Source organism: Dipodomys spectabilis, unplaced genomic scaffold (assembly GCF_019054845.1).
Source record: "Dipodomys spectabilis isolate Male_0828 unplaced genomic scaffold, ASM1905484v1 ptg000329l, whole genome shotgun sequence".
Taxonomy (NCBI): domain Eukaryota; kingdom Metazoa; phylum Chordata; class Mammalia; order Rodentia; family Heteromyidae; genus Dipodomys; species Dipodomys spectabilis.
In genome coordinates this window covers 4,800,254-4,824,707 of record NW_024871006.1, presented here as the reverse complement: position 1 = coordinate 4,824,707, position 24,454 = coordinate 4,800,254, and the positions used below count along the sequence as shown (strand labels likewise).

At 45.5% G+C, this 24,454-nt stretch overlaps 2 protein-coding genes and 1 long non-coding RNA gene across 5 annotated transcripts in view; 2 read left to right on the top strand and 1 right to left on the bottom strand.

Moving 5' to 3' along the window:
• The window catches only part of Unk (unk zinc finger), a 28,644-nt gene extending 14,402 nt beyond the window's left edge, over positions 1–14,242 (bottom strand). For 2 of the 3 annotated variants that reach the window (XM_042665456.1, XM_042665457.1), the window contains exon 1: positions 14,064–14,219. In XM_042665456.1, coding sequence (XP_042521390.1) covers positions 14,064–14,167 — 104 coding nt within the window. In that variant the 5' untranslated portion in view covers positions 14,168–14,219. Of the gene's footprint in view, positions 1–14,063 lie in introns of all 3 variants that reach the window. The other variant, XM_042665458.1, reaches the window with a different exon arrangement.
• LOC122094940 lies at positions 294–22,850 on the top strand. The gene is made up of 3 exons (XR_006144973.1): positions 294–304; positions 10,758–10,768; positions 22,669–22,850. It is a non-coding gene; the product is annotated as an uncharacterized LOC122094940 (long non-coding RNA).
• On the top strand, positions 19,795–23,566 carry LOC122094939 (histone H3.3A). Its single transcript, XM_042665459.1, has 5 exons — positions 19,795–19,919; positions 20,448–20,585; positions 20,728–20,881; positions 20,977–21,105; positions 23,427–23,566. The coding sequence occupies exons 2-4, from the start codon at positions 20,458–20,460 to the stop codon at positions 21,103–21,105; spliced, it is 411 nt and encodes a 136-aa protein (XP_042521393.1). The 5' UTR covers positions 19,795–19,919; positions 20,448–20,457; the 3' UTR covers positions 23,427–23,566.
• Positions 23,567–24,454: the final 888 nt, after the last annotated feature.

The following is a 24,454-nucleotide window of genomic DNA, read 5'->3' as shown; positions in this document are numbered from 1 at the left end:
CACAGCCCCTCCTGTGTTTCCTGCAGCTCTCAGCTGCCCACATCCACCTGCTGATTTATGGAGGCTCCTGCATACCATGCAAAGGGCTGCTACTGTGGGCTGAGGGAAGAAATGTGCACTTAGGTGCTTTAGGGGAGGTCTGCCCTGCAGCAGAAAGCCCGGTCACCAGGTGCCCCCTGGACTGCTGACCAGTCACCTGCCAGCACTGTCTGGGCAGGTGTTTGGGAATCCGTAACAGCGTGCTAATGAACACCTCCCTCAGCCTATAATGTCCCCAGTCACTTCACACAGGACTATTTGTGAGGTTTAAACTCAGGGCCTACGTGCTGTCCCTGAGTCATAAGTGAGCCGGGCCATAGCCAGCCCTCAAAGCAGCCACAGGCTGGCTTCCCAGGACTAACACTACTACTTTGAGCCACAGCGCCACTTCCTGTTTTCTCATAGTTAGAAGTAAGAGTCTCACGGACTTTCCCGCCTGGGCTGGCTTTGAACCACACAATCCTCAGATCTCTGCCTCCCCAGTAGCTAAGATTACAGGTGTGAGCCACCAGCGCCTGGCTTATCATTAATCTCTTTGCCCTGCGTGTTGCACACAAATACCTTCAAACTCTGCCCAATGGAGGATCCCAGATCCACAGGACCTACCATGGTTTTCTTTTCTATTACCTATGCTCTAGTGAGGGTTCTCCTAGATTGAGGGAGCACTGGCAGGGGATGGGAAGTCAGTCTGGTTATCTTTATTCTCTCAAGCCTAACAATGCAGGTAACTGATGGCTTTACGGGGCCTTTAAACTGCAGAAGGCTCAAAGGCTGTGTACATACAACCTAGAGCAGAAAAGCCAAGTAGAAGCATGAGGCCTTGAGTTCAAGCCCCAGTACTAGCAAAAAGAAAAGTGCTTGGGGGGCTGAGAAGGTGGCTCAGTGGTAGAGTGGTTGCTTCGCATGCATGAAGCCCTGGATTCGATTCCTCAGGACCGCATAAGCAGAAAAAGCTGGAAATGGCACTGTGGCTCAAGTGGTAGAGTGCTAGCCTTGAGCTGAAGAGCTCAGGGTCAGTGCCCAGGCTTAGAGTTCAGGCCTCATGACCGACAAACAAACAGAAAAATGCTAAGGAATTTCCCCAGCCTCCAAGTATGGAGAAGTGACTATGTCTGGGATGGAGGGAGATGGATGCTCCTGAGTACAAACAGGGAGCGAAGGAGCAGTAAGGCTCCAAACCAACCCCCACCCTCCCTTCAACACATTTATTGAGCACTTAATGGATACAGCATGAAGCAATGAAGATATAAACAGGTCCTTTCTAGCTCTCACCCTCATGAGATACAAATAGCTCCTGAATTGATCAAGTATGGAAAGAGTTCTAAGAAGGGTTTGTTGGGCTGGGAAGGTGGCTCAGTGGTAGAGCGCTTGCCTTGCATGCCTGAGGCCCTGGGTTCGATTCCTCAGCACCACATAAGCAAAAAGAAAAAAGCCGGAAGTGGTGCTGTGGCTCAAAACTAGCCTTGAGCTGAAGAGCTGAGGGACAGCGCCCAGGCCCAGAGTTCAGTTCCACAACCGGACCCCCCAAAAAAAAAAAAAAAAAAAGAAGGGTTTGTTCAGAGTGCTTTAGGAACTCACAGGAAGGATCGCTGATGCAGGCAAGGGAAAAAGATATAAGGGAAAGAGGGGTACTAGTGGAAAAGAGGTGCTAGAATAGATCTGGGGGGGGGGGGGAAACCTGAAATAAATTTAGCTGGGTGCAATTGGCACACACTCTTATCTCCAATTAAGCACCAAAACAGCTGGAATTAGAGCTGTGTCTCAAGTGGTAGAATGCTACCCTTGAGCAAAAGAGTTCAGAGACACACAATTAAAAAAAAAAAAAAAAAAAGGAGGTGGCTCAGTGGTAGAGCGCTTGCCTTGCATGTATGAGGCCCTGTTCGATTCCCCAGCACCACATAAGCAAAAAGAAAAAAAGCTGGAAGTGGCACTGTGGCTCAAGTGGTAGAGCGCTAGCCTTGAGCTGAAGAGCTGAGGGACAGCGCCCAGGCCCAGAGTTCAGGCCCCACAACCAGATCCCCCCCCCCAAAAAAAGAAAGATCTTGGGAAAGGATGTTTCAGATAAAGGAAATTACATGAGTTCAGAAACAGGTTGTCTGGTTCCAAGAGCTCCAGGTATCTGTATGGATATGAGTGGAGCAGTAGCAGAACTGGGACAGGGAAATGAGAAAGGGGTGGGGTACAGGAGGCGCACTTCAGAGATTTCATTAGGCCCAGATATATTCTAAGACATGAGGCAGAAGTCTGGAAGGCTCCTCAGAACCTGGTGCTCTCCTGACTCCTGTCTGTCTCCTTGTTTGTCTGGTTGGAGAGAAAAGTCTATGCTTTGCTACATGCAGGTAATCAAGTCCTGCGTTGTAGGCCTGAGAGAATAAACAAAGAGAACTACAATGAACTCATTGTAAGAACTCAATACAGTGCTGTGAATAAGACAAGGTTTAGAAACAAAGTTTGGAAACAACTGCATCAAGGAAAAAAGTCAAAGACAACACCAATAGGCTCATGATGTCACCACTGGACAGAGCATCAAAAGAAGATGCTACTCTCTTGTGAGACGAACTCCAGAGCAGGTAACTCAGTTTAGCAGGCAGCGCATCAGAAAAGACCCTGTGAGAGAAGTGGTCAAACTCTAGCAAGTTAAATAAGCCCACTTTCAACCTACAGTACAGCTGGATGAGAAAAACATAAGCCTATTATTGCTTGCCATTAATGGAACTGTAACATCCATTATCTAGGAGCCAAAATGCTTGTTTGATTTTCTATTTTCCCTCCCGCTAACAGGGGTTCCCCAAATCAGAAGAAACCAATTAGAAATTTCTACTTTTCAGGCATTGAAATGAATGCTGAGATCAGCTCTCCAGAGACCCAGGAAGCCCTGGATTCTGAGCATAGGGGGGAGACTCTCCAGTCTCCCCTGACCTTTACCCTTCTGAGAAGAGGTAGGGCCTCAGGACTAAACTTCTAAACTTCAAGTTCCCATTTCCCAGACACAAGGGTATAAGCCAATAAACAGATGAGTTTCAAATGAAGGAGTCTTCCATAACCTACATGCACAGAGTAGGTCAAGAAAAACATTCAAGCTGGGTGCCAGTACCTTACATCTGCAATGCTAGCTACTCAGGAGGTTGAGATCTAAGGATCAAAGTTCAAAGGCAGCCTGGGCAGGAAAGTCCATGATACTTTTTTTTTGGGGGGGGGGGGGGGGGGGGAAGGAGGCAGTTAGTCGTGGGGCTTGAACTCTGGGCCTGAGCGCTGTCCCTCACAGTGCCACTTCCGGTTTTCTGAATGGTTTATTGGAGATAAGAGTCTCACTGAGTTTCCTGCTCAGGCTGGCTTTGAAACCACGATCCTCAGATCTCAGCCTCCTGAGTAGCTAGGATGACAGGCAGGAGCCACTGACCCCTGGCTTTCCATGAAACACTTGAGCCATGCCTCCAATCCAGCATTTCACTGGTTAAATGAAGAGTCTCCAAGACTTTTCTACCCAGGCTGTCTTCAAACCATTATTCTCCAGTTCTAATCCTCCCGAGTAGCTAGTATAACAGGAATAAGCCACTGGTGCACAGCTCATTGTTGGTCTTCTTACTAATTATCTCCCAACAGGGAGGAGGAGAGGCAAAGACACCTGGCTGGGAGGAAGCACTGGGCTGGGCATGGTGAGCCAAGTGATGGAACTAGACTTCATTTGCTTCTGCCCATCCCCCTTTACTGGACCTCAGATAAGGTCCACAAGGTGCACTGACATCAAACTCCTGTCTGTCAACACAGGCCCTGGTGGCTCAGGCCTGCACTCCTAGCACCTCAGAAGGCCGAGATCTGAGGACCACAGTTCAAAGCCAGCCCAGCCAGGAAAGTCCATGAGATTCTCATCTCCAGTTAACAACAACAAAGCTAGAAGTGGAGGTGTGACAGAATGCCAACCTTGAGTCCAAAAGCTAAGGGACAGCACACTCAGGCCAGTTCAAGCCCTGGTACTACCAAAAAAAGAGACATATTTTCTCTCAGTCACAATTTTTACAATTTATCATACTGCTAATCTACTTTACAAAATTACTGTTCTTTTCTTAAAATACTTCTAAATCAAATGCACTCATCTGCTTTGTTAACAAAAATCAAGTACTGATTTAGTTTTAATATTCATTATCTTTTATTTTCCAAATTTTGAAAACACAGCAAAAGTTGGGCACTCCACTGTGTCTTAGTACAGCATAATATATGATAACTAAAATGTTTTGGACTGCACTGCTGAGTGCCAACACAAAGTAACACCAGGAGAGAGTACCACTAACCTGAGGTTGCAGTGCTCAGCCTGGACGAGATAAACAGATGAGTATGGGTTCAAATAAAGCTTTATTTGTGCACTTGTTAACATTTGTTTAATTCCAAGTCATAAAATACCCCTCATCTACACCCATTAGAAACATTCTCAGCTCATGAACCACAGAAAAGCAGGCAGCAGGCTACGTCTGGCATGTAAGGCTGTAGCCTGCCAACCTCAGCTCTAACAGGTTCTCCAACACTTCATAGTTTGAAGCCAGCCCGGGCAGGAAAGTCTGTGAGACTCTTATCTCCAATTAATCTCCTGAAAACTGGAAGGGTCCCTGTGGCTCAAGTGGTAGAGCTCAGGGACAGTGCCTTGGCCTAGACTTCAAGTCCCACAACAACAAAAAAAAGTCAAAAGTGCAGGTATGGCCCAAGTGGAAGGTACTACCATGAGTGAAAAAGCTAAAGGACAGAGCTCAGGCCTGAATTCAAGTTCCAATACCAGTACAAAAAAAAAAAATCCACAGCTGATCCACAGCAAAAAGTAGCCCAAATAGGATAGGCCAGATACATAGCATCTCTTCATGGATGCAGAAAACATGGAGAAGCAACTCAGGTCTCTTTAATGTTTGATATCCACCACAGAAGGAAAAATGGAAGTAAGGAAAGAAAGAAGGATTGATTACTGGGTGCTGGTGGCTAGTGCCTGCAATCCTAGCTACTCAGGAGGCAGAGATCTGAGGATAGCAGTTTGAAGCCAGCCTGGACAGGAATGTTTATGACTCTTATCCCCCAACAAAACTGCCAAAAAAAAAAAACAAAACTGCCAAAAAAAACACAAAACTGCCAAAAAAAAAACTAGAAATGGAGCTGTGGCTCAAGTGGCAGAGTACTAACCATGAACAAAAGAAGCTCAGGGACAGTGCCCAGGCTCTGAGTTCAAGCACCAGTTCAGAGACACACACAAAAAGCCAAGAGTGGTGGTGCATACCTCTAATCCTAGCATTAGGGAAACTGAAGTAGGAACATCATGAGTTCAAAGCCAGACTACACAGAAAATCCCTGTATCAAAACAATAACAAGGGAAGGTGGCTCGGTGGTAGAGCGCTTGCCTTACATGTATGAGGCCCTGGGTTCGATTCCTCAGCACCACATAAGCAAAAAAAGAAAAAAGCCGGAAGTGGCACTGTGGCTCAAGTGGTAGAGCGCTAGCCTTGAGCTGAAGAGCTGAGGGACAGCGCCCAGGCCCAGAGTTCAGGCCCCACGACCAGACCAAAAAAAAAAAATAACAAAATTGTGGCACCACTTAAGTAACATAGATATTGAAATAATCTTACCAAAAGTAGTAAAAACTTAGGTATAAAACCTATTAACTACTTTTAAGTAATAAAACACCATGCTAAAGGATTATTAACTTATTTTTTCCAGAACATAACTACCTCTCTTCAGTGGGATAGTTCTGCAGATAGGCCATAATCTCACAGGAAGAGCCTTCCCCCTCCTTGTGATCAGTCACTTTGTTAGGACTGATGGTGGCCATATGGTATTTCAAATACTAATAGGAAACAAATGAGTCAATTTCTGAACACGAAAAGGCAACTGTGATAAAAAGAATAATGAAAGGGAGGAAACATTTCAATATGCTCAGATATGACATGATGATACTGTCACAGGCCTTAGCATCTTCTTTATCTGCTAAGTAAATTAAGCCACCAACAGGAAAAGGTCACCTCATAGAGAATGCTAGGACATATTTTAAGTCGCTAGATTCCTTTCCATCTTCGCCTTCTCAGCTCTTGAAACTGCTGTCAAAATTCTATACACTGGCAAAGAAAAAAGGGGTGAAAGTTGAGGGATTTTACAGAGAAAAGTATGAAATTTGTTGTGATTATTAGAACTAACATATCTATATAGCCATTCACATTATCTTGAGTGCCTAAAACACATAGTCTGTCCTTAACAAATGCCCATGTGAGCTCCCAAATAATCATTACAATGGCTGAATAATCTTGCATGTTAGGACAGCAACTTTCTCTGCCATCTCCACCCACTCTAAGAAGAGACCCCCCCCCCAATTCATTTCATAAAGTATTAAGGGGACATTGTTTTTCCCTTATAATGACTTTAAATTTAGAGTCAAAGAACAATTATCAACAACTAGGATTCTCAGACTTGCTGTGAGTCTACACTTCTCCTATCAGTCATGTCCACAGACTCAATATGGGAACATTCATCTAGAACAGATAAGCAAGGGCAAAGCTATTGATTGGGAAGGCTGCAAGAGTGAGTACTAAGGAGCTCTTGTGCAAACCACAGGCTTTCCCATGTTGAACTGAAGGTCACAGACATCCTCTAAGGTAGCAGGGTCTCATATGCACTGGATTTCTGTGTGTATGGATTCTAGGGCTTGAACTCAGGGCCTTGAGCTTCTTTTGCTCAAAGAGAGTGCTCTACCACTCACGCCACATATCCACTTCCATTTTTTTGATAGTTTATTGGAGATAAAGAGTCTCACACTTCCTACCTAAGCTGGCTTCAAACCATGATACTTAGATCTCAGCTTCCTGAATAGCTAGGATTATAGGCATTAGCCACCAGTGCCTGGCTGGCTGGATTTTTTTTTAAACTTTAAACATATAATAAATATGAAAACACCACTTTAAAGTATACTTGTCAGTGGTTTTCAGTATTTTTACCATAATGTGATCTTATCTTTGCTGTCCAATTCCAGAACATTTTTCTTTTTTTTTTTTTTTTTGTCGGTCGTGGGGCTTGAACTCTGGGCCTGGGCGCTGTCCCTCAGCTCTTCAGCTCAAGGCGAGCGCTCTACCACTTGAGCTACAGCGCCACTTCCGGTTTTCTGGTGGTTTATTGGAGATAGGAGTCTCACGGTCTCTCCTGCCCGGGCTGGCTTTGAACCGCGATCCTCAAATCTCAGCCTCCTGAGTAGCTAGGATTACAGGCGTGAGCCACCAGCGCCCGGCTCCAGAACATTTTTCTACTGCCCCAAAATAAATCCCATGCTTATCATGTGCACTTGTTCTTCAGAGATATCTCTGCTGCCCAGGCAGGTCTTTTAAGATGACTGGAGAGGGCAGATCTACAGAGGTAGATCTATAGAGTGTCTTTATGGTAAGAAACAGGAAAGCATTTTTAGCAAGTAGGCTAATATTATTTTATATTTTGGCTAAAAAACTTACTTTCAGTATCCATCTTCACATAACATATTAGTATGCCTCAAATTCATCCAAGATGTTAAAAGAAGGGAAGACAATCTACTACGATTAGCCATAACTGTCCATAGCTGTAATTTCAAAACACAGAAGATGCACATGGAGAGTAGAAAAACCTCCTTTAGTATCAAGCAAAGATGGATTAAAAAAACAACGACAAAACAGAAGATGTAATCATTAAGCAAACATTGTCCAAAGTATCAGTAGACCTGTCTACTATTTAAAGTAAGCTCTCAATGCAGCCTGGCTATCATCACACATCTGATCTAGAGTCTCTCCTAAAGAAAAAAAGGTCTAGCAAGAAAGCCTGCAGATGTGTGCTGCTATGGGGCTCTAATGACCTATGTGCTCAGGGCTTCTACAACACACAGGAAGGAGACCTCACCTTCAGGCAGCAGGGTGCTGGAAGCGGGAAGTAGTAGGTCCACGAGGGTGTCTTGCCTTTGTGCACTTATCTGGGGTGCTATTTCCAGAGGAGCTCCTGTACAGAGTGTGCCCAAGATGGATTTCTAAGTTGCTCTCAGAGTTGTCCAGCTGCCCTCACCAATAAGTCACAGTCTTTGTAGGATGATAGAAACCACCAGTCAAAGCAGATGCATATGGGCTGTGGGGAAGCCTTCTTTAGTATCTAACATAGCTGGATTAAAACAAAAAAACTTAACCATTAACCAAATCTTTAACCATTAATTTAGATTATACCAAACATCAACTAGGAATTAAACTTAAAAGTCTACCCTCCTCATGGACACAGATTAACGGAGGGTTTTATGAGCTTGAAAGCTACAAAGACTCATTTTTGCCCTTCAAGAAAATTAGTTCTATTTGATAAAAATTAGTAACAAAGATCCAGAAAGGATTATTGGTAATTTAACTCATTCTCTCTAGGCTGTTAAGTAATGTTTCCAGTGACTTCTGTTGTTCAACAAGTTGTATTCTAATAACATACTTACAAATGTATTGCAATTTGCAATAATGACTTAAATACATGTTTACTTCCTGGATTTTCCAAAATACAACAGATGCAATCAAGTGAAGTTCATGACATTTATATAACATATAAACTAACAAAATTACCTCAAAATAACTATCTACTGGAACACTACTATATTACCTTTGCTAAATAATGCCTAGGGAACAGTCCTAAATTAAGATGCCTAGGGCTGGGTATCAGCTCCAGTTGTAAAGCACCTGCCTAGCAAGCAGAAGACCCTGAATTTAAGCCCTAGTACTGCCAACATGAAAAAGAAAAATATGCCAAGATACATAAGGGTACAAAGCATTTATCCTTTCTCCTGTGAGGAAGCATCCAGCACTTAACTCGGTGTCAGTGGCCCACGCCTATAATCCCAGCTACTTAGGAGGCTGAGATCTGAGAATCCTGGTTCAAAGCCACTCTTGGCAGACAAATCTATGACTCCAATGAACCACCAAAAAGAAAGAAGTGGTAGAGTGCCAGTCTTAGGTGAAGAAGCTATGTGAGAATGTGAGGGCTTGCGTTCAAGCCCAAGAACCAGAAAAAAAGAAGTCTGGTCATTTATCACAAAAAAAGCTGGAAATAGAACCCTAGCTCAAGTGGTTAAGTGTTAGCCTTGAGCAAAAAAGCTGAGACACAGAACCTAGACTATGTTCAAGTCCCAGGACTGGAACAAAAAAAGAAAAGAAAAGAAAAGAAAGAAAGGAAGAAGGAAGGGAGGAGGAAGAAGAGGGAGGAAGGAAAAAGATCCTAGTGGCCAGAAAATCCAACAAATTTTCATTAAACTAGAAATACAATTCCTTTTCTTTTGAGGATATTAAAAAAAAAATGTAGTAGGCTGAGATCTGAGGATCACAGTTCAAAGCCCGCTGGGCAGCAAAGTATGTGAAACCAAAATTTACCACCCAAAAAGCTGGGAAGTAGAGCTGTGGCTCAAGTGGTAGAGCACTACCCTTAAGAACAAAAGCTTAGGGAGAGTGCTCAGGCCTTGAGTTCAAGCCCCAGAACTGGCATTTAAAAAAAAAAGGATGGTAGGGGAAAAACAAAGGAGGAGGTAACAAGGCTCGATAAGAAATGTACTCATTACTTTACTCATGTAACTGTAACCCCTCTGTACACTATTTTTACAATAAAAAGCATAAAAGAGAATTAACTGCAACAGGAGTTCAATGAGTCCAAAGTGTATTTGTTTTTGAGGCATACTTCTTAGAAAGTCAATATAGTGAAAGAAACCTCAATATTTTAGAAGGTAGTCTCGATGTACTTTTTCCGTATTTTTAAAGACAAGGTCTAGCACTATAGGCCAGCCTGGCCTCTAACCTAACAGATGGCCCTGCCATGCTGAGAGAATACAGGTATATGCCACCATGCCTAGCTCAAGTACTTTTTTTCCCCCCTGTGGAGACAAGTTCTCATTATGCAACCTAGGCTCTCCTGGAACTCACTACAGGAGAACACAGGCTGATCTCAAACTGTTAATCCTCCTGGCTCCGCCTCCCAAGCTCTGAAGTTACACGAATGCACTCGTGTGCCCAGCACTAGATTTTGTGTGTGTGCCAGTCCTGGGGCTTGAACTCAGGGCCTAGGTGCTATTCCTAAGATTTTTTTCCTCAAGGCTACAGTGTACTTTTAGAGCCACAGCTCCATTTCTGGCTTTTTGGTGGTTAACTGGAGATAACAGTCTCAAGGTCTTCCCTCCCTAGGCTGGCTCTGAACTGTGATCCTTGGACCTCAGTCTCGAGTGGCCACCAGAGGCCGGTGCAGGAGCCACGAGCCACTGGCACCGTTCTCACAACTAGGTATTTTAAGGATATATTTGTTATGCCATAAAAAGCCCAAAGTTAGCTATACTTTTTGGTATGTTCTAGGATGTAACTAACTTCCCATTCATAAATCTGCTTTATAAAACCCTTCTATATAAAAGGTGGACTTGGTATGAACAAGGCTGGTTTGAAGTTAAGTTTCTGTCAAATAAAGAAATTACTAGTAAAAGGAGGTCATATGGTTCTTCGACTGGATTCTTCTACCGGAAGAATACTAACACACATACATTGTCATTTTACTGAGTGTTAACCAAATACTTGAAACTACAAAACAAAACACACACAAAAAAACCTGCTGATATAAAGGGAGAAAGAACTGAAGGGATGACAAAGGAAGCCAATCTGATCAAGTGCTTTGTAGGCATGTGTGAACATATAAAATGAAACCTCTCACACAACTAATTAGTGGTTACAAATAACGTGAAGTTAAAAACCATGTTATAACTGTTCTCAATAAGGATTGGATTTCTCAAGTCCAGCACAGATATCTGCCACAGACATTTGCTGGATTATTTTAATTTCCCTTAATGCAAGATTATTAGCCAGTTTAGGGGAAAAACCTTAAAACTACGCTATAGACAATCCTCAGGGTTTAAGAAAAGGAAAACTTGGGCTTGGGGCCTGGCCCAAGTGGTAAAGGACCTCCCTAGCAAGCACAAGGCCCTGAGTTCAAACCCTACAATGAATAAAAGGGCTTCAACTGCAGCACAAGAATCAAGAGCAAGACACGCTAAGGAACAAATTTTACTTTTTGTGGATTCAACTCTTTGTCAAGATTGCCATTATGATGAGTGAGACTCAATTTTAGAACAAGCTTCTCAGGATTATTGTTATCACATAATTTCAAATATCAGGTATAAAAATACACCAACTTGTGAGAGGCTTATCCCCAATTAACCAGTAAAAAGCCCAAAGTGGAAGTGTGGCTCAAGTTGTTCAGCACCAGCTTTGAGTGAAAAAGCCAAGCAAAAGCTTAAGGCCCCATGTTCAAACCTCAATGGCAACAAAAGAAAAATATACAACAACAACAAAAAATCCAGCCAGGCCAGCACCGGTGGCTCACGCCTGTAATCCTAACTACTATGGAGGCTGAGATCTGAGGATAGCAGTTCAAAGCCAGACGGGCAGTAAAGTCCTTGAAACTCTCATCTCCAATAAACCACTCAGAAAGCAAGAAGTGGCGCTGTGGCTCAAGTGGTTGAGTGCTAGCCTTGAGCTAAAAAGCTGAGGGACAGCGCCCAGGCCCAGAGTTCAAGCCCCACCAAGACCCACACCAAAAAAAAAATAATCATCATCATCATCCAGTCAGGTGGCCGTGGCTCATGCCTATCATTCTAGCTACTCAGGAGAATGAGATCTGAGGACAGCAGTTCAAACCAGTCCAGGCAGAAAAGTCCGTGAGACTCACCTCCAATTAACCACCAGAAAACACGAAGTGGCACTGGGGTTCAAAGTGGTAGAGTACTAACCTTGAGCAAAAGAGCTCAGGGATAGCCCTCATGCCCTGAGTTTAAGCCCCACAATCAGAAAAAAAAAAAAAAGTCCACCAGCTTGGGCTTGGTGGCATGAGCAAGGCTGAGTTCGAACACTCCCACATCAACAAACAAATTTAGGAGCTAGGGATGTACTTCAGTGCTTGCCTTTAGTTTGCTCAAAGCCAGGTGTGTTGGGTGTGGTGACTCACGCCTACAATCCTAGCTACTATGGAGGCTGAGATCTGAGGATCAAGGTTCAAAGCCAGCCCGGGCAGGAAAGTAGTCCATGAAATTCTTATCTCCAATTAACCACCAGAAAATTGGAGGCAATGCTGTGGCTAAGTAGCAGAGCGTTCTTCTTGAGCTGAAGAGCTGAGGGACAGCGCCCAGGCCCTGAGCTCAAGACGCACAACCAGGGGGAAAAATGGCACTGGTGCTCTTGTTTATAATTCTAGCTACTCAGGAGGTTGAGACCTGAGGACTGCAGTTCAGAGCCAGCCTGGGCAAGAAAGTCTGTGAGACTTTTAGCTCCAATTAACCACAAGAAAACTGTAAGTGGCAATTTGGCTCAAAGTGGTAGAGTGCTAGGCTTAAGAGAAAAAGCTCACGGAGAGCCCAAGCCCCAAGTTCAAGCCCCATGACTGACAAAAAGAAATAAGCACTAGCCTATAATCCCAGCTACTCCAGAGGTTAAGATCTGTTGGCAGTGGTTGGAAAACAGCTTAGGAAGGAAAGTCCATGAGACATCTCCAATTTACCACCAAAAAGGTAGAAGCTGTGGCTCAAGTGGTAGAGTGTTAGCCTCTGAGGAAAAAAAAAAACAAAAAACAAAAGCCTAAAAGACAGTGCCCTGAGTTCAAGGACCAACAAAAGTGGCCATGTGGCTAGGCACCCATGGCTCCCACCTGTAATCCTAGCTATTCAGGAGCCTGAGATCTGAGGATCATGGTTCAAACCAGCCCTGCAGAAACATCTGTGAGACTTTTATCGCCAATGAACCATTCAAAATCCGGAAGTAGAGTTGTAGCTCTACATAGTAGAGCGCTAGCCTTGAGCAAAAGAGCTCAGGGACAGTGCCCAGGCCCTGAGTTCAAGCCCCACAACCAACAAAAACAAACACCCCCCCCAAAAAAAAAAAACAAACACTCTGGCCATGTAAGTTAACTTAAGTCAGTCTGCAGAAACTTAAATGACATCAGCCAACACTAGAGAATTCCACGAAGAAAAATACACTTCTGATAATCCATGTTCCTTCAGCCTGTTTCCCAATGAGTCCATTGTGACAAGCAAGACCCCCCTCCTACTTTTTCTCTCTACTCCCAACAGATGCTTTCTGCTCTTGGATCACGACTGGCGGGTTGTCCATCCCCTGGGGTTCCAAAGCCTCCAGCAGTTTGGGGGGGGGGGGGCGGTCCTGTTAAATACACTTAGGACTCAGGAGGAGCCCAGGGGCATGGAGGCCTAACGATCTTAGTCCTCTCTCTCTCTCTCTGTCCTAATAGCACCTAGCTGTAAGTAGTGCTTGGTGCACACTTGAAAGGAAATGAAAACACGTGGACAGATGCAGCTCTAGCTCCAGGGTTCTTCCACCCTGGCTAGTCTTCCTTTGGCATCAGTATTTGGTGCTGCCTCTGTAGATGGCCACATTTTGGGTGGGCCTGCGACCATCCTCGGAGGCCGCCAACCTGGGAGTCGCTGGTGTGGGGCTGGATCAGTGCGGCCTGCAAAGGGATCGCCGTCTCGTCACCTTTAAGCCGACGGCTCGAGTTGGACTCAAGCTAGGGCTGGTCCTGCCGGGCAGCCCGCGAGCCCGTGGGACCCAGGAAGCGGCCCGGGCGCACGGCTCGGGGGCTCCGTCCCGCGGGCGGCTCGAGGGGCCGATCTCGGCGGCGCCCGCCTCGGTGGCGCCGTGGGCGTCTTATCGCCCGGATGGAGCCCGGCTCTGGGGTTTTGTGGTCTGCTGAGCAGTTCAGACGTCGAAGGCCCGGCCTGAGAAGTGTGCGTCCGCATCCCCAGTTCCCGCCTTCCCCACTCGGCGGCCGGGACCGAGTTCTCCACCCCACCCGCCCCGACCAGAGGTTGGTGGCAGTTGGAAGCGGCTGGGACCGGCCCCAGCAGGTTGGAACCGGTCTGGGCCGGGCCGGAGGAGGAAAGGGGGAGGGGGAGGGAGAGGCCGCCTCGCGCTCTCCCTGCGCGCGTGACTCACGCTGGCCGCTGACGTCAGGCGTGCGCGCGCGGCGGGGGGGGCTCTACGTACGTGTAGTGCTGCGGTTTCTCGGGCTGTGCCTGCAGCACCTGAGCGGTAGCGGCCGGGGGCGCGGAGGAAGCTGCGGAGCCGCCGGGCCCGGGGCCCTTCGACATGGTCCTGTCTTCCTGCCTCTTCGCCGCTCCCCTTTTATTATTCAGTCTGCGCGGTCCGCGCCGAGGACCCAGCGCGCCTGCGCCGCGCCACGAGAACGTGAAGACCTCCCGCACGGTAGCAAGGCTTCTTGGGTGTTGTAGTCCTCCATTCGGTCGAATTTTTACCGTCGGCTGAGGGTTGCTGCCAAAGCGCGGAACTACAATACCCAGGGGTCCTTGCAGACAGTGTCCCGGATGCTGAGGGGGCCGCGATGGCTTCTGGGAATTGTAGTGCCTCTGTTCTTAACATCCGGTTTTCTGTTTCGCTGGGGGCTGCCTGCCTTGAAACTGGAACCACTGGAGAACGAGGGGCCCAGAACTACTGAGATCCTGAGGACTCCTGCGAGACAGTGCCAAGTGTGTTTTCGCTACCAGCGGAACGATCGTCACAAGCTTGGGCATAGTTCTAATACCTGCTCAGAGCAGCTCCAATTACTGGCGGTTGTTAGCTCTGGACCTTGGGGCTGGGGGGCTGCTAGGCCTCTGGGGGGCCCCCAACATTCTCCTCAGCCCTGCGGCAGGGCTCACCGAACAGGCCTGAAGGAAAGCCTGCCTGCCTGCCCGAAGTCCGATTGAAAAGTTTTGCTAAAGAAGAGCTACGCTGCACCGCAGTGTTTCCCTCCCTTGCCTTGGCCCGGGCATGTCATTAACAATTACCAACCCTGAAACCTGGAGCCCCACCACTTCCGTCCCTAGTGAACTCAACACCTGGCCGGACCAACTTGTTTCCAGTACGTGAACGGCCAAGGACGAACTTAATCTCCATCTAGAATACTCCGAGGTACCCTGGCAAATTACTAGGGTGTGGAGAAGCATCGTGGTAGAGTGCCCAGGAAGGCCAGGCTTGAGGAGGAGGGCCTTTTTAAAGTTGGGAAAGTATTTTCTCTATCCCGCCTTCCACCAGCCAAGCAGTTTTTGTTTGTTTTGTTTTGTTCGCAAAGTAAGCCAATTTTCCCAGGGGTAGGCATTTGATTCCTGAGCCTAGTAGCTTTCAAATGAATTCCTGGCATTGGGAAAGTTCAGCAGCATTGCAAGTTGGAAGCCAGCCTGAGGTACTTAGTTCAAAGCTTGGAAGATCCTGTTTCAAATAACAACACACACATAACAACAAAAATGATCTTCGTAGGTATTTTAAGACGTGTGGTTTGACTTTGCTTTCTATATTGAATATTTCAAATGGATTGTTCAGACTGGTTTATTAGATGAAAGTATTGTATTAGATGAAATTAGGGAGGATGGAGTGAATGGGAAGTTAATTTTTAAGTTTCCAGTAACTTGTCACATTGGGAAGCCAAATTGTCAGCTTGCAATGTTGAGAAACTAGTATTTCCTAATCATGCCAAATCAATTGTTTAGCAACTAGGGCCTCTTAAAGATGCAAAATTCCAAAATGATAAGTTGAAGCTCTAGTGTGTTACTTTAATCCTATATCTAAATTCAAGTGATTGGTTTATGTGTTATTCCTGAATTACCGAAGTATGCAGAAATACAGTTCACAGCACTGGGTTCCACACGAAACTTGTAATGGTGAAATTAGGAGATGATAAGATGTTTAATTTACAGAAGAAACAAAACTCTCAGGGAAAACAAGTAATTTTCACAAAGTTCCTCAGCAAATTGATAACAGAACAGAAAGTAGGAGAATAACCTATGCTGTGTCATATTTACTATGCTGTGCTTTGTGTAGTGTTAGGGATCGAACCCAGGGCCTCACCTCAGACAAACATTCTACCGCTCAACCCTGGCATATTTGCTTGCTTTTTTTTTTTTTTTCTTCTACTTGTATTGGTACTGGGGCTTTGAACTTGGGGCCTGAGGTTGTCCCTTAGCTTTTTTGTTCAAAGCTGGTGCTCTACCAGTTGAGCCACATTGGTGTTTAATTGGAGGAAAAAAATCTCAAAAGACTTTCCTGCTCCAGCTGGCTTCAAACTGTGATCCTCAGATCTCAGCCTCCTGAGTAATTAGAATACAGGTGTGAGCCACCATGCCCTTCTTGCTTTTTTTTTTTTTGGTCGGTCATGGGGCTTGAACTCTGGGGTTGGGCGCTATCCCTGCGCTCTTCAGCTCAAGGCGAGCACTCTAACACTTGAGCAGCACCACTTCCAGTTTTCTGGTGGTTAATTGGAGATAAGAGTCTCAAGGAGTTTTCTGCCCGGGCTGGCTTTGAACTGTGATCCTCAGATCTCAGCCTCCTGAGTAGCTAGGATGACAGGCATGAGCCACCAGTGCCCGGCTGCCCTGCTTGCTTTTTTGCCTGGCTTGCTTTTGTTTTGATTGTACTTACTAGGAAAAGGAAAACCCTTACAAGACTACCAAATAAGGAGACAAGTTGTTTCCACTAATCATCTTTAAATGGATAAATACAAATCTGTACCTTGTTTCTCCTACAGCAAGTTTTAGTTTCTCTTTAATAATTAGGAAAACTGGGCAGGAAGTGGAGTTGTACTTCCTTTGGAAGCATGGAAATGACAGGTCACTGGATATCCTAGAAAAACTTAAAAACACAAGAAATACAAAAAGGATACGTGTAGTTAGTTTAGGTGCCTGTACTTCCAAAGAGCAATCCAAAATAGAAGGGGGGGGAGGGAGGGAGGAAGGGGGATCGAGGGAAGGAGGAGAGAGGGAGGGAAGGGAAGAAAGAAAGAAACCAACCCTGGCTGCTTCCCAGAACATTTGATACCTATGTGGGTTTAAATAGTTCCATTTGGGGCTGGGAAGGTGGCTCAGTGGTAGAGTGCATGCCTCACATGCGTGAGGACCTGGGTTTCATTCTACAGCACCACATTAAAAGCTAGAAGTGGTGCTGTGGCTCAGGTGGTAGAGTCCTAGCCTTGAGGTGAAGAGCCAAAGGACAGCAATCAGGCCCAGAGTTCAAGCCCCACGACCACCACAACAATAAAAGTTCCATTTCTTAGCTTTTCATGATTTTTTTTTCTTTTTGGCCAATCCTAGGGCTTGAACTTGGGACCTGAGCACTGTCCCTGAGCTTCTTTTGCTGAAGCCTAGCACTCTACCATTTCAGCCATTTGGCTCTTTCTGCTTATGTGGTACTGAGGAATGGAACCCCGGGGCTTCACGCTATGTAATCATTCTACCACTAAGCCACATTCCCAGCCAACTTTTTGTAGATTTTGCATACTTAGCAAGAGCCTCCATCTTGGTTTATCTTCTTGGTTACAGTGTGAATTAAACTGTGATTTTTGTCCCTACTCCAAATTTTGAGAAGGCAGAAATTAAAGTTGATTAGATTATCAGCTGAGAGGTTGGGTGTAGGTCTGTGGTGGAACACTTAATTAGCACATAAAGGTTCTCGATTTGATTCTCCAGGACCACAAACAAACAAAAATAAATAAGCCAATTGCTGGAGACTCCCGTATGTAATCCTGGTTACCCAAGTCATTCTTTTCCCCTGAATACTTGCAGACATTAGTAGGAGGTGATGGGTTATACCTGTAATCCCAGCATTGAGGAGACTGAGGCAGAAAAATAGACCAGCTTGTTTCACTTTTCTGGGATTTGTTTAGCTTGTCTTAATCTTAAGCTTTTTATTTTACTTTATTTTTTTATTTGGCTCAGCACTTGAACTCAAAGCCTGAGCACTATCCCTGAGCCTGTTTGTGCTCAAGGCTAGTTCTCTACCACTTGAGACAAAGCACCACTTCCAGCTTTTTCTGAGTAGTTTATTGGAGATAAGAATTTAACATGCCTGCTGCTGGTGGCTCAAGCCTGTAATCCCAGCTACTCAGGAGGCTGAGATCAGAAGGTTGCAGTTCAAAGTTAGCCAGGGCAGGAAAGTCTGTGAGATTCTTATCTGCCAATTAACCACCAGAAAACTAGCAGTAGCCCTGTGGCTCAAAGTGGGAGAGTATTTTCATTCAGCTGAAGAGCTCAGGGACAGCAAAGTAACTAGGCCAAGAATTCAGGCCCCACAACTGATCCCCCCCCCCCCCCCAAAGAAAAAAAAAAGTTTCACAGACTTTCCCACCCAGGCTGGCTTCAAACTGTGATCTTCAGATCTCAACTTCCTGAGTTGCTAGGATTATAGGCATGAGCCACCAGAACCCAGCCTTAACCCTAAGCTTTTTTTTTTTTTTTTTTAATTATATCCATGAAGTATCTGGAAAAGTGAAAATTGCAATCTAATCAACATACACATTTAGGTAAAATCAGAGATTAACACTTTACACATTTGTCATTTTCTAGTCAGACTATCTCCCATTTATGTCATTAAATACAAACATATTTAGATTGGTATGTGTGTGTGTTGTGTTAGTACTGGGGCTGAAACTCAGGGCCTAGGGCTCTATCGGCTTGCTCACAACTGATACTCTACCACTGAGTCATCCCTCCATCATTTTGCTGGTTAATTGAAATGAAGTATCCCATATTTTTCTGTGTAGGATGGCTTTAAACCTTGAGCCTCTGATCCATCCTGCTCAGTAGCTAGGATTACAGGCATGAGCCACTAACGTCAGCTGTTTGTTTGTTTGTTTTAGTGTACTAGGAGTTGAACTCCAGTCCTTAATTTGCCAGAAAATGAATCTACGTTTAGAGCCACATATTCAGCCCTTTAGTTCTTTTTCAGGATAAGTCTCACTTTTTTGACTCTGCCTAGACGGAGATGGGATCTTGTTACCACTCTTCTTCCCCCACCCATCTTCTTGATGGCTTCAAACCTTGATCTTCCCACTCTTTCCCCACATGAGCATCTGGCATTACAAGGCATGAACCATGGTGTCTGACCCATTTAATTGTCTTTTGCTTATTCTCTATGGACATACATTCTTTCCTGTTATATTCAGTTGAGTTACATAATTTAAGAATTTGTTGCCAAATAAGTAACTTCCTGTTTAACTTTAAACATATTAAAGTCACAAAATATTTTAAGATAGTCCAAAATAAACATACAAAAAAAGAACTTCCAAAATCATTTTTACATTTATTTCTGCTATTCCTCCCACAAAAGAACTTCTTTTTGGCTAAAACTATATGCACTCTATATAAAATGCTGTACTTAATATAATTTCATAATTACTGAAATTCCTATTCTTACACCATGTACTTAATCAAAATTAAGTCATGAAAAGAAAATAAGCCAGGGAATACATTTTATTTCACACTGGAAAATATTTACAAGATTTTCTTTTAAATAGCATCTCCTCCTGCATGGTATTAGCTGGATACAAATAAGCTTAGACTCCTGCCTATCCTGAGTTTCTCTAATCCAGATAGGCACTAACGCAATTCATTTGCATTGACTTTCTAGTGTAGAGCTTTGGAACCAAGGGAAGGATCCAAACATAGCTCCATTTTATCCAATCAGAAGGACAGCTTAGTGCTAAACTCTGATTTGTCCATTCCTCTTTGCATCTGTCCAATCACAAAGCAACTTTAACAGCCAATCAGCGACCTAAGTTTTCACCAATCAGGGAACAGGGCCGAAGCACGGCCTTTGTGTCGGGAGATGTCAGAGCGTCCGCGAAGGCGCCCGCCAATAGAAAAAGTCGTTGGTGTATGCAAATAAGGGTTCTATGACGTAGAGACGCAGCGTGAAGCGTGAGTATAAATGAGGAGGCGCCGGGGGCTTTGGAGCGCAGAGCGGTTTGGTCGTTCGTTGGGGTGGTATCGTCCCTCAGCTCGCCAACTGCAGCTCTTCACTGGGCAACAGCGGCGGCGCGGTGGTCCGAAAAACGGCCTGAAACTCCGGCTTTGGGTAAGTTCGCATTCGTGGGTCCGGGTTTCTTCGTGATTTGAGGCTCCGGCCACCGTCGATTTTACAGGCCGCGGCCGTTGAGGCGGACTGTCGGGTGGTGGGGTGCCGCTTTCCCGGCGGCTGACAGGGGAGGGGAGGTCAGAAGCTCTCCCCGCTGGGTTTCTTTCCGGCCTCGATGACTTCTTTTTTCCCGGTGATTCAGAGGTCCGGACGCCGGGTTCCGGGCAGCCGGGCCTCCGCCCGTCGAGGGAGGGAAGTGGCTCCTCCCCGCCTCCCCCCCCCCCCCGCGCCCGGGGGAGGCGGCTGCTCCGCGAGCCTGAGTCATTAGGGGAGGGGGAGGAGGCGGACGGCCGTGCCCTGGGCCGGCGGCGGCGGCGGGCCGAGGCGGGAGGGCGGGCTTGGCGGGCCCGGGCGCGGGGCCCTCCCCGCCCCACCCCCACCCCCACCCCCGGACGCGAGCGGAGCACGGGGGCCGAGCCAAGCGTCCTCGGGCCTCAGTCTTGACTTCCCGCGTTGTCTTTCTCGAAGGTGAGAGAAAATGGCCCGAACCAAGCAGACTGCTCGTAAATCCACTGGTGGGAAGGCCCCCCGCAAGCAGCTGGCCACCAAGGCTGCCAGGAAAAGCGCGCCCTCTACCGGCGGGGTGAAGAAGCCCCATCGCTACAGGTAGGCACGGCTGCGGGGAACAATGGCCTGGCGGCGGGCCGCCTGTGTCCCTGCGCCTGCCCCTCCCGGGGGCACTTTTTTTGTTTCTTTTTTCTTTTCCCTTTTTTTTTTTTTTTTAAACGCCGCTCTCTGTTCTTTCCAGGCCTGGCACTGTGGCTCTTCGAGAGATTCGTCGTTATCAGAAATCCACTGAGCTTCTCATCCGAAAGCTGCCTTTCCAGAGGTTGGTGAGAGAGATTGCCCAGGATTTTAAAACGGACCTGAGGTTTCAGAGTGCGGCCATCGGTGCGCTTCAGGTAAACAGGAACAAAGGGGTTTTGGAGCCCCAGGGCCAGGGCTGGTTTGGTTTCTCATGGACCAGAGTTAATGGTGTGGCTCTTGTCCTCCACAGGAGGCTAGTGAAGCGTACCTGGTGGGTTTGTTTGAAGATACCAATCTGTGTGCCATCCACGCCAAGAGAGTCACCATCATGCCCAAAGACATCCAATTGGCTCGCCGGATACGGGGAGAGAGAGCTTAAGTGAAGGCAGTTTTTATGGCGTTTTGTAGTAAATTCTGTAAAATACTTTGGTTTAATTTGTGACTTTTTTTGTAAGAAATTGTTTATAATATGTTGCATTTGTACTTAAGTCATTCCATCTTTCACTCAGGATGAATGGGAAAGTGACTGTTCACAGATCTCAGTGGTGCGCACTGGGCTCAGGAGTGACAAGTTGCTAATATGCAGAAGGGATGGGTGATACTTCTTGCTTCTCATGATGCATGTTTCTGTATGTTAATGACTTGTTGGGTAGCTATTAAGGTACTAGAATTGATAAATGTGTACAGGGTCCTTTTGCAATAAAACTGGTTATGACTTGATCCAAGTGTTTAACAATTGGGGCTGTTAAGTCTGACCATACATCACTGTGATAGAATGTGGGCTTTTTCAAGGGTGAAGATACAAGTCTTAACCACAGTGTAACTTACAGTTTCCTTAAGAAAAAAAAAAAAGTAAACCTGGCAGCTATAGAATACACTATGTGCATTTATAATAGCTATTTTATATATTGTAGTGTCAACATTTTTAAATTAAATGTTTTACATCCACAAGTGGTGGGGAGTCTTGTCATTAAGGTGTGTATAATTTAAGAGTCCAGTTGGTTTTCTCCTAACTAGACTGCACTTGTTTTCATAGTTTAATGCTGTATGCATATTAATACCTTGCATAAGTCCTCATTCTACCACATGTTAACTAACCCTCTAGCTGGTAATGCAAACACTAACGGAGATTTTATTTATAAGGGCTCTAGAATAAAAGTTATTCGCACCAGCATCTGTTATAATCTAAGCTAGTTAGTGCAGCTTTTCCTTGTGTTGTGGTTGATTTCAAAGCTAGGCTTGAGGATTTTTTTTTCTCCTTTAGAGGAAATAATACCAAGGTTTGTTCTTTTCCTTGTGGAGTTTAGTGTAAACCTGAATGGGGGAGGAGCATTGCAGATGCAGCTGATTAGCCCGGTGCTGATTCGAGGTGTTTGGTTAGGTTACTTCTGGTGACTGTCCTAGGAAAACCCCTTTTCTAGAGATGGCCTTTCAAATTCATCCTATTGAAGTTTTTAGGTCAATTATGTATGTTGACTAAATTTACAAATAAACTTGTTTATCCAACTAAGTGTCAAAAAACTAAATTGACTGTATAAAGCTTTTAATACACCCATTGCCCTAGGTTCATTTATCCTGGTGTTTGAGCTTAGATGATTTCAGCTTTTTTGCTTGGTAGATGAACCATTTATACGCAGAGATAATTTTAGCATGTTGAACAGCCCTTCGCTCATAAATGCCATGATAGGGGCTGAGATGTATCTCTGTGGTGTGAGCACTTAACTAGCATGAAGCCCTTGGGTTTGATCCCCCAGTGCTGCCCAAAAGCCATGATGCTGCTGTATTTGTAGTCTGTGTGGCATGCTCCCTGCCCTCGCCCCTTTAGTGTCAAGAACAAAAAGTAGCTAAATTTTATTACAAGAAAAAGACTTGTCAGGGCCAGTTTCAAATGTGTTTGTGGATCCTTGAGGTAGGCTAGGGTTCTGTGTGCAAAGTAACCTAGGCTGGCAGGGAGTTTGTGGTCTCCAAGCTACTTTCAGTACAAAACCAGTTTTAAGCAAGGAGAACACAAGCTTACTACATGGGCCATGATGCATGGTAGCGTATGTCAGCATTTGGGCAGTTAAATTGGGGGGGGGGGGTTCTTGTCCATAGCTGGAGCCACACAAAAGTGTAGTATGTGAACAACAGTCAAGACAATAGGACAGCCAGCTGCTGTTTCAGAAACACTTGGCAGCATGGTGTTTTTTTGCTGGCCAATTGGAAATAGGAGTCACTTGAACTATTCTGCCTGGGCTGGCCTCAAACTCTAGGTTTTAGTGTTCTGACTAGTTGGGATTAAAGGGAAGAGCCAGTGGCACCTGACTTAAGGCATTTATTTAAATGAGATTTGGTCAGTTTCAAATTCAAAAGTACTTAAGATAGGCTGGATAGAAGAGTAGGTTTAAAAAAATTGAATCCAATACAGCGAACACTTGTGACAATTTCCTCATGCTTCTGAGTGACACTGAAATCCTAGATGTTGGAATGGCCTGTGCTCTGAAGAGGCAGTGTGAACAGATGAGGACCATGGGAATTTGCTGATTTAACTGGTAACCCAAGTGGGTGACACCGTTGATCCTTAGCCCCAGTCTACAGCCTGAAGTTAGAAGGCTCTAGGGTAGCTTGGAAGCTACTACATAAAAGAATAGTGTAACTTTGGCTCTTCCACACTCCCATGAGGTCACTTAACCCAGAACACAAATATTTTTTTGGTTCTAGGAGACTGCCCCTCCAGGATATCCCTGAGTAAGGGCAATGGACTGGAATCTGTAAGGAAGAAAGCAAAAGTTGGAGCTGTTGAAGGTATCCTGTGCCCATGATGGATGAGATAAAAATAAAGTTTTGGAATGCAGATTTTTTCATCTTGTTAATGGTTTTCATTCAAATGAGTTGTCTCACAAACTTGAAGCATTTGGAGAGCCCAGCCTGAGTCAGGGTGTTGGATGGAGGAAGCACATTGATCAGTTAGGTGGGGTAGATGACTGTTCTTACATGGCCCTTGTCACTGAGGACACTGCTAGTTTATTTCCATGGAATTGTTGTATGTTTATGTCTAACTGCCTGGTTTGGCAAATTATATGGTTATCCAACTTACTGCATGTCCATGTGCAGTGGGAATCCACTGATTTTTTTGGTGGGTGGGAGAGTCCTGGGGCTTGAACTTGGCCTGGGGAGCTGTCCTTGAACTTGTTCTGTCCAAGGCTAGTGCTCTACCACTTGAGCAACACTGCTACTTCAACATTTTTTTTTTCCTAGTTCATTAGAGTCTCAGGGACTTTCCTACCTACGGGGGCCTGCTTTGCACCATGATCCTCAGATCTTAGTCTCTTGATTGGATTACAAGTGTTAGCCACCAACACTCAGCCCAGAATTTTTTTTCCCCCTGTAGTCCTGGGGCTTGAACTCAGGGTCTGGGCACTGCACTGTCTCTTGAGCTTTTTTTGCATTGTCTCAAGCTTTTTTGCTCAAGGTTAGTACTTTACCACTTGAGCCACAGCTCTACTTTCAGTGGTTAGTTGGAGATAAGGAGGAGCTTCATGGACTTGCTGCCCAGGCTGGCTTCACAACAAAATCCTCAGATTTCAGCCTGTAGGATTACAGGCATGAACCACTGGTGCCCAGCACCAATTTTGTGTATGTGTGTGTGTTTTGGAGGGGCTTGAATTTGGCCTAGGTGCTGTCCTTGGGCTGCTTTTTTGCTCAGAGTTAATACTTGAGCCACATTGCCACTTCTGGCTCTTTCTGTC